A 10,337-nucleotide genomic window follows, 5' to 3' on the forward strand; every position below is an offset into this window, starting at 1 on the left:
AATAATAATATTAATAATTTGACCCTCGTCCCAAGGTCAAAATTAGCCGTTGGTTGAATTAGCCGTTGGAGACTCTGCTCAGACTATTTAACATGCTAAGCTGGATCTGTTTCTTCAACTTGTCCTGACGATGAACCACACTAGTTGGTTCGAAACGCGTCGACAAATGATATTCTATGTGATTTACGTTGAAGAATCTCTCATAAATTGATATGGATCATAGAAGCCTCAATTCGACAATTGAATCCTAACCTAATCAGTTCCATTAAGTGAATCAGAACAAGTAAGCATCAGACTAGTATAATAGAGTAATCAAGCTTCATGATTAGACTAGTTACAATAGCTCAGCTTATCATGGAGACTATTGGTAACACGTAATTTCATATATAGATAAAACTGTCTCAAACAATTGATAACTGCAACTGCTGCCAAACAAAACTGGAAACTTGCATACGGTACTTTCCCTGAAAGGAATACTGGCATCAATGATACATTTACCAGTCCTGAGTTTAGATTCAACGATCTTAAAACCATCTTTAACTCGTCATCCTATGTGACATTTTCACTCTCAAGCTTTGGCTTCGTCCGAACACCAGCTGCCACTGGAGCGCTGTTATTTCTGATCAGGGCAGTTTGCAATGCCTCTCCTTTGTCAGCTTGATATTCTAGTTTTGTAATCATTGGCATCTCAGCAGAGACGATAGAAGCATAAAAAATGAGAGTTTCACCACCATGGCAGATCCAAATCCATATTTGAAGCATCCGTCGTAGACCCGGTTGTCTCACCATCATAAGTTTGATCTGGATGCTGTGTTTGCTACTTATCTGCATCAACCGAATCAACGGAGTCGACTGAATAATCAATGGCTCGGGCGGGTACAGCTTAATCAACAGATTCCCTTGCTTAAACAACTGAAAGGGCTAGGTCTCGATCTCGTCTAGGTGATTGCAAATTTGTGTATAGACCTGTAACAGAGAAGGAAGCCGGGAATTAAGACAACGCGTAAAATAATGCAAAAATAGGCCTGAGATTCAGAATTTTGATAATCTCTCCACAAAAATGTGAGTTGTAACTCAAATATACTCCATAATCATTGTGCAAAACCATACGCAGAAGAAGGAAAAGAATTGCACCCAAAAGCCAATTATTTCTATTCCCTGGCAAGGATGATGTAGAGGCAGAAGCAGTAGATGGATAGTCTAATAGCCAAGTACTTGTTGTAGATTCATATGCTCCTCGTTCGAGATGTTATTGTTTTCTTGGTTTCTTTTTTCTTTGTGTTTCTACTTTTACGATGTCCATAATCAGAAGAGTCATGAGAACAAGTGCTAAGAGAAACAATGCTGCCAGTTGAGTAAGTTGGCTTATGCTAATGGATTCCATGTTATGTGAAGCAGAGAGATGTATGTCAATATGTAGGTGCAGAAGGTGGTTTTGTTTTGTAGGCGAGAAATTAGGCATTGCTTTTGCCAATTTATAAAAGAGTTCAACGTGTTTGCAAGCTGGTTTTAAGTGTGAATGGAACTGAGTTTTTGAGAATATTTTACTGTACAACCAAATAAGGAAAGCCGTGCAAGATCGCAAGAGTTGAATGCGGGATAAATTTATGACACGTGCAAAACTAAGTACATATACGGATTGATTTAGAATGGAGCTGAAATACTTCAAGATCAGATTGGAGGGGATATAATCCAATATGAGGAGCATTTATTGGAGCAAACCGATATTTAATGATCGCCATAAAACAAAAAACTTACCATTTCAATGTTGCAAGATGGAAGGTGCAGAATTTGATATGCAATCGGTGCAATTAAGTGATCTATTTGACATCGGAGGCAGATGGCATATGAAATGATGTATGTGACGGCAAAAGTAAATGGGAAATTAGGTGATGTATCTGACATCAGGGGCAAATCTCAAATGAAATCTTGGTGTTAGATTGCAAGTGAGGTTTTGGCAGTTGAGTGTGACAGGCTTGGAGCTGTGGTTATATGTGCTCTACAGACCTGGGAGCATGAACCTAATCAAAATGATGTTGCATTTTACGAGAGGGCTGTGGGCAATAGATTATATTACACTCACTTTCTGGCGGGTCCAAGCCATTCTAATAAACAATTGGCTAGACAGGACAAGTAATCAGTGTATGAAAGACATGTTCAGACAACAGGTTATCATGCCTTATGGGGCAATTTACAGCGTTTGTTCATTTCATTCCTCTCAATATTGATTTAGATAAAACATAGGAATAATTGGGGGAAGCATATAATAAATTTTAATGCACAGCCCAACTGGAAAAAACACAAGCACAGACCATGGTAGAGCAAAAGCACAAGAAACTGCCTCAATGTTTCAAAATGACCCAATTTAAAAGACACCATTATAAAGCACAGTACGTAATACTAGCTATATTCTATTTTATTGTGCCTCCATGTATAAGACTCTAATTATGCCCTTAGGAAAGCCGTGCAAGATCGCAAGAGTTGAATGCGGGATAAATTTCTGACACGTGCAGAACTAAGTACATATACGGATTGATTTAGAATGGAGCTGAAATACTTCAAGATCAGATTGGAGGGGATATAATCCAATATGAGGAGCATTTATTGGAGCAAACCGATATTTAATGATCGCCATAAAACAAAAAACTTACCATTTCAATGTTGCAAGATGGAAGGTGCAGAATTTGATATGCAATCGGTGCAATTAAGTGATCTATTTGACATCGGAGGCAGATGGCATATGAAATGATGTATGTGACGGCAAAAGTAAATGGAAAATTAGGTGATGTATCTGACATCAGGGGCAAATCTCAAATGAAATCTTGGTGTTAGATTGCAAGTGAGGTTTTGGCAGTTGAGTGTGACAGGCTTGGAGCTGTGGTTATATGTGCTCTACAGACCTGGGAGCATGAACCTAATCAAAATGATGTTGCATTTTACAAGAGGGCTGTGGGCAATAGATTATATTACACTCACTTTCTGGCGGGTCCAAGCCATTCTAATAAACAATTGGCTAGACAGGACAAGTAATCAGTGTATGAAAGACATGTTCAGACAACAGGTTATCATGCTTTATGGGGAAATTTACAGCGTTTGTTCATTTCATTCCTCTCAATATTGATTTAGATAAAACATAGGAATAATTGGGGGAAGCATATAATAAATTACAATAATGCACAGCCCAACTGGAAAAAACACAAGCACAGACCATGGTAGAGCAAAAGCACAAGAAACTGCCTCAATGTTTCAAAATGACCCAATTTAAAAGACACCATTATAAAGCACACTACGTAATACTAGCTATATTCTATTTTATTGTGCCTCCATGTATAAGACTCTAATTATGCCCTTAGTACCATAATAGTCCAAGCTAAGCTGGTGAAATAAGCTTACAACACGTGATGACATACAGGCTAATGCATTAATTGGTTCAAGGAGTAATATGGTAACAATGATTGGGTCATTTGCTTGCCCTGGTTAACTGGAAAGCTATACTTTATTTCCTACTTTACCTTCAGCTTAAAAAAAAAATGCAAATTAATCAATATAAAACCCTGAATAACATAGCAGTCATATGAATAGATTGTTAAACATAGGATGCAGATGACTGAACTACTTACTTATGCAGGTATCATGGTCTCTAATATACAGAAGGTCACCTTTGCAGCTACAATCATAGCTGCCCCATGTATTTTTGCAACTGCACTCTGAGCACTGGCAAGCTACCTTTTCTTTGCATTCATTTATATCTGAGCCGCAAGTTATTAAAACAAAAAGAGAATTAGTAATTGCACTAACAAAATTTGTTTTCATCACTTGGCGAGGTATCTGCCTCAACATACCTTCACACTTATCAACACCATCTCCCCTAAATCCAGGAGGACACTTGCATCCACTTGTCTGTGTGTCCTGTAGTAGTGGAAAGAGTAAATATTATTTTCCATTGAAGTCTATATGGTTAACTTCCAGTTGAGTAGGATAAGAGCTCTACCAGACAAGCAGAGAACATCTGTCCATCCTGGGTACTATGCCAGCAACCCCCATTATTGATTTTGCACCGTCCTGGCCCGGCAGCTGGTCAAATAGTTATTTGGGAAAAATATTAGATCATTAAAGCATCTCACTCGAAATGGTTATTAGGCAAAAGTAACTAGACACATTACCTGATAACAACAACTAAAGATGATGGAAAAATGATAATTCTCTCGAGCTGAATGAAGGGGAAGGTGAAGAAATGCTTTTAATGTTACAACTTAGCACTGAAGAGACAGATTGATATGTGCTTCACATAAGCTTCAGTAAGAGCACTAACATGTGCTACCACATTGGCTTGTGCTTCACAATCTAATTTTGGCCCTTGTGACCACAAGAACAACATTTTAACCAGCCAAATTTATTGAAGATAGGATATCTACCTGAGGGTGAACACTACAGAAAGGTTGGGTCTAAATTAGTCACTGCATTCAGTGATTTCAAGCTTGAAATTTGAAATTTGCAGACCTTCAACTCTAAACAAATGTCAAGTTGAACTTTATGCCTAAGTTATTCAAATTCAATTTTTAATAGAAGTAAAAAATCTAATTCAAAAAACCAAACCTACATCCCTAAATTTGTACCTTTATTAATTTTGAAAATTTTATACGTTGAGCTTCTAAAATTTAATGCTGAATTTATTACATGTTTTTCACTGCAAACTTCATGTTATAGTTTTGCGCTGCTGAACTTGGTCTCTGAACTCAAACAAAAACTCAAACCATGTGATATAGGGACCTAATGCATTTTCATTATAGTTGACTTAATGCATAAAAGCTCACATAACCCTTAACCAACGGAAACATGTAAATGAAGAAAAAATTGCTGAAGATATTTAACAATTTATGTCAGTATTAGTTAATTGGAATCGTGTGGTTGAATGCACCCCATCCATAAGAAAAGCACCTATTTAGAATTGCACACCTTATTTCATGTATAAGTTGCATTTTAGTTATATAGGCACTACTTAAAAACTTAACCCATTGATCAGCAAAATAAGTATTCAAATTTTAGTGCAACACAATTATTTTGTTATTTGGCATAAAAAGACACTCCTTCACTAAACATTTGGAAATTTACTACTAAAAGAAATCTTCTGGAAAAACGGGGAAGCAGGCTTCTTCTACAGAAGCTGCCACAACATTCATGGGACTCACTTTAAGAGCCCTTATTAAAGAAGCTCTGTTCAAGAAGGTCCTAGCCTTCCAACTGTCAATTGACCTTTCAGGAAACTAGCACATTGCCTAGGTAACTTTTATTTGATAGGTTGCATTAGGTTGGGGGCTCCAGACAGGATTCAGATTGCCATCATGTCACTCTACAAGAATCACAGTGCAAAATCACAAAATGAGAGGGTTCACAGAAAGCATTTTTGGCACCACTGAAATAGAACAGGGGTGTTCCCTCTCCCCTCTTCAATTTAGCTTATACACAGGTCAGCATGAGGATTACCTTCAGGCAAATATAGGACCAAATTATGGTCGTTGCCTTCTTTTCATATAACATATTTGCTTTGAACTCTGCTCCATAATCAAAGGCTTATGGCCCAAACAATTCACCACCATAGATCTTAATATGCAAAATAATAATAACTGTAGAGCCTTAATACAGTAACCTGCGCATTGACAATGCATGTTTTTTTTAACAATCCTATGCTAATAGAATTACCAGTACAATTACACATACACAGATAACATTACCCCTGGGAATAAATCAACAGCTAGAGCTGAAATCGTAATAGTCCAGTGAATATTTTCGGAGAAATGGTAAACCTGTAAGCAATAAACCTAGATACAAGCATAGAAACAAATATTTCAAAAGACAAGGACTTGGATACAGACGGTCTTGCTTTGATAGACTAACTGGCCCACAAGGGAAGCGCTTCGATACACAGACATAAACAAACCAGACAGAGACCAAAACATGACATAGATATAAGCAGTTTTGCTGCTAGTTTTAGATAAAACAAAAATATTCAGAAAAGCTATCTATTTGGATGGTGAGTCGACCTAAATGGTACCAAGATAAACATCATTTTCTTTAGAAATTGTGAAATCTAGGTTGGCCCGTATTTTGGCCAAAATGTTGACCTGTACTTAAGCTTCCTAGTCTGTTTTTGCATCTCATAGATAGATAGTGGTATCTCTTACTGAGTTTTTGAGCGTTCCACATACATGTTTGTGCCATATAATCTAAAGCACTAATTAAAACCTTCATTTTCTTTAATAATAATTTTACATAAGTTAGAAAACGCACTGCAAATAAATTAAATGATAGAAGACTGGTCCAAGAAATTGCAAGTGTGAAAAAATACAGGGTTACGATGTAGCTAGAGATCTCTGAAAACAAATGATGTCCCCATCTTCAAGCTGCATGAGGCACACAAGTAGCATTCAAAGGCACTCTTTATGACTTGCACATTGGTTGAGTTGAAGGAAATCATGTCCACCCATTAAGTACTATAATGAATAAAGAGCAGTATTCAAACCTAATTACTTATATTGCTTAGATCTTTAGCTATAGAGAATTCCATAATATGTAGAGGTATGAACATGCGACCATAAACAGGTGTAAATGACTAAACACACTTACTGTAATAGGTATAGATATAAAGTACATAAGCTTAGCTCATTACATAGGTTAAGCTTAGTTACCTTCATTACCTTGGATTCATAGAACGAGGCTACCAGTGACACAGACAAGATATAAGTGTTTTTCATACATAAGAGAGCTTTGATCCACAAGAAACTGCCTCAATGTTTCAAAATGACCCAATTTAGAAGACACCAAAGAAAAATCCATACCCTTTCCACCCATGCCTCCTTATATCCTACAATGTAAGGATGTTTAATGCGTGAAATGAAAGCCATTTGCAACCAACAAGAAGAGACATGACCTTCAGAATTGAAGTCACTTTAAAGTGAGATTAACAGAGTGTTTCCTTGTTAATAAAGTTGCTTCTTGATGAGCTTTTGTACAAACCACAGAGGAAAAAGTGGCAATATAAAGTTATTCTAAATATTAGCTTACAAAGAAGTAGCCAAAGGGCCACCAAAAGAACAATACTTGATATCCTGAAAATACAAGCAACAGTCGCTTAAAGAACTTATTATACACACCATATAATACTGCAAAAACAAGTTCCAGCAGTTGACCTCTCTATCATGCAACATGCCTAAGAAAATTCAGAAACATAAGCCTAAACGCAATGTCGGGTCATGATTTTCTTGTTTAATTGCTGACACAAAGTGGAAAGGTTAGAAAAGACACAAAATATAATTAATAATAAGCCTTGGCAAATTTCAATTTTCACACCAAAAAAGAAACTAAAACCAATATTTCAAAATTAGCAGGAGTAAAAACATAAAGGAAAGAAGGTTGAACAAAATTATTGCTGTCTATAATACAAGTTCTAATTAAAATTCGATCACTTTCAGTGAGATGGAGGGTTAAACTTTATAGGAATAACAGACTTTCTTCTTTTTCGAAAAAGCTATAATACTCACAGCAATGGTTGGACCGGAACCCTACAGAAGACAGTGAGTTGGTAATTGATGGAAAGTAAAGTGCATGACAGGCACACAAGTAGCATTCAAAGGCACTCTTTATGACTTGCACATTGGTTGAGTTGAAGGAAATCATGTCCACCCATTAAGTACTATGATGAATAAAGAGCAGTATTCAAGCCTAATTACTTATATTTCTTAGATCTTAGCTATAGAGAATTCCATAATATGTACAGGTATGAACACGTGGCCATAAACAGGTGTAAATGACTAAACACACTTACTGTAATAGGTATAGATATAAAGTACATAAGCTTAGCTCATTACATAGGTTAAGCTTAGTTAGCTTCATTACCTTGGATTCATAGAACGAGGCTACCAGTAACACAAGAAACTGCCTCAATGTTTCAAAATGACCCAATTTAAAAGACACCAAAGAAAAATCCATACCTTTTCCACCCATGCCTCCTTATATCCTACAATGTAAGTATGTTTAATGCGTGAAATGAAAGCCATCTGCAACCAACAAGAGGAGACATGACCTTCAGAATTGAAGTCACTTTAAAGTGAGATTAACTGAGTGTTTCCTTGTTAATAAAGTTGCTTCTTGATGAGCTTTTGTACAAACCACAGAGGAAAAAGTGGCAACATAAATCTCTTCTAAATATTAGCTTACAAAGAAGTAGCCAAATGGCCACCAAGAGAACAACTTGATATCCTGAAAATACAAGCAACAATCACTTAAAGAACTTATTATACACACCATATAATACTGCAAAAACAAGTTCCAGTAGGTGACCTCTCTATCATGCAACATTCCTAAGAAAATTCAGAAACATAAGCCTAAACGCAATATCGGGTCATGATTTTCTTGTTTAATTGCTGACACAAATTGGAAAGGTTAGAAAAGACACAAAATATAATTAATAATAAGCCTTGGCAAATTTCAATTTTCGCACCAAAAAAGCAACTAAAACCAATATTTCAAAATTAGCAGGAGTAAAAACATAAAGGAAAGAAGGTTGAACAAAATTATTACTGTCTAGAATACAAGTTCTAATAAAAATTGGATCACTTTCAGTGAGATTGTTAAGTTATGGTATGTTCTATGCTTATAACAGTTTACTTCTTTTTCTTATTATATTCCACCGATTAGCAATCATATGTACATAAAGTAAAGTGCAGATAGAACATTAAATGATCGACATAAAACAAGCTAAGACAAGAGACACAAGATGTGGCGGCTAGCCAGGGACAAACCCCACAATGTGTGGGGAAACCCTTTGATCAAATCTTCCTTTATCTTCAATAATTCAGCAGAGAGAAATAGTACAATAAATCTTATTCATATCAGCAGTAGCAAACCCTAGATCAGTAGCATCAGCATTAGCGGCTTCATTATCAAACTAGGGCAGACGATATCTCACAAACCGACCGTCGGATTGACTTCATTCCACCACCAAAAGTTTCGGCTTCCAGAGGAGGTTCAGATGAACCTACAACGCAGTTCAGATGAGGAGATCTTCTAGGCCACGCAAGTCAATCTTTACTTCTGCAGTTGCAGCGTCAGTTTCAGCAGTTTCCGACTTCAAACTAGGGCAGTCGATATCTTGCAAACCGTTCATCGGATTGACTTCATTCCACCACCAAAAGTTGCGGCTTTTAGAGGAGGTTCAGATGAACCTACAGTGCAGTTTAGATGAGGAGATGTTCTAGGCCACGCAAGTCAATCTTTACTTTTGCAGTTGCAGTGTCAGTTTCAGCAGTTTCTGGCTTCAAACTAGGGCAGTCGATATCTTGCAAACCGTTCATCGGATTGACTTCATTCCACCACCAAAAGTTGCGGCTTACAAAGGAGGTTCAGATGAACCTACAGCGCAGTTCCAAAGAGGAGATCTTCAAGGCCACACAAGTCAATCTTTACTTCTGCAGTTGCAGCGTCAAATTCAACAGCTTCTGGCTTTACATGTGTGAGAGAGAGAGACCCATTTCAGCGCAGTAGAGAAGAGACTCATATCTGCGCAGTAGAGAGAGAGATGTGATGAGATGAGTGAGTCCAAATGAGGAAAAGTCCTCTTATATTTATACACAACGTTGGTGAGTGAATAGATGCGACTGTTGGGCTTCTGAGCCTACATGAGTTGTAGGTCGGCTTGATAATAATTCCATAATCAAAATAAATTCATATCTCCATGAATACTTATCGGAATTGGATGATCTTTATATCAATCCTACACCTCTCGACGAGAGGAATCTAATAAAAATATTAGTAGCCATGAATGAGATGACCCACATGAAGTTTTGCCCTGGTTTCCAATTTTAACACTCCCTCTCAACCATGGAGAACTTCATCTGCAATCTGTCTATCGGTCATTACTATTCATCCATCAAATGCACTACCCTGTACAACCTGACCCTTACCCTGATCTGCTATATTCTGCCTATTCTGCTTTGTCTTGTTCTGCCCTGCACTGATTTGTATTGTTTTGCTCTGTTCTGCTCTGCTCTTGCATTGTTCTGTTCTGCTCTGCTTTTGTCCGAATTATGAAGAAGAAGAAATGATCGAGGATGTATCATACTGACTCAAAGTCAGTCTCAGAGCATGCACCACTGGTCCCAGACCAGTCTCAACCAACCCAAAGTCCGTGTCATAGTGAGTACAACTCCAATGGTCCCAGACCAATATCATCCTCCATTGACTCAAAATCAGTCTCAGAGTATGTACCACTGATCCTAGACCAGTCTCAACCGACCCGAAGTCAGCGTCATAGTATGGTACAACTCCTACCACTGGTCCCA

At 37.3% G+C, this 10,337-nt stretch overlaps 1 protein-coding gene across 1 annotated transcript; it reads right to left on the reverse strand.

The window, feature by feature from the left end:
* Positions 1-3,574: 3,574 nt before the first annotated feature.
* On the reverse strand, positions 3,575-4,263 carry LOC149209650 (vacuolar-sorting receptor 4-like). The gene is made up of 3 exons (XM_089394308.1): positions 3,992-4,263; positions 3,843-3,909; positions 3,575-3,749 (listed from the first exon to the last, which is right to left on the reverse strand). Exons 1-3 carry the CDS (start codon positions 4,007-4,009, stop codon positions 3,613-3,615), a joined length of 222 nt encoding a protein of 73 aa, XP_089250434.1. The 5' UTR covers positions 4,010-4,263; the 3' UTR covers positions 3,575-3,612.
* Positions 4,264-10,337: the final 6,074 nt, after the last annotated feature.

Source organism: Pinus tabuliformis, chromosome 1_2, assembly GCF_031772625.1.
Source record: "Pinus tabuliformis cultivar Carrire ecotype Pingquan chromosome 1_2, CPIR1, whole genome shotgun sequence".
Taxonomy (NCBI): Eukaryota; Viridiplantae; Streptophyta; class Pinopsida; order Pinales; family Pinaceae; genus Pinus; species Pinus tabuliformis.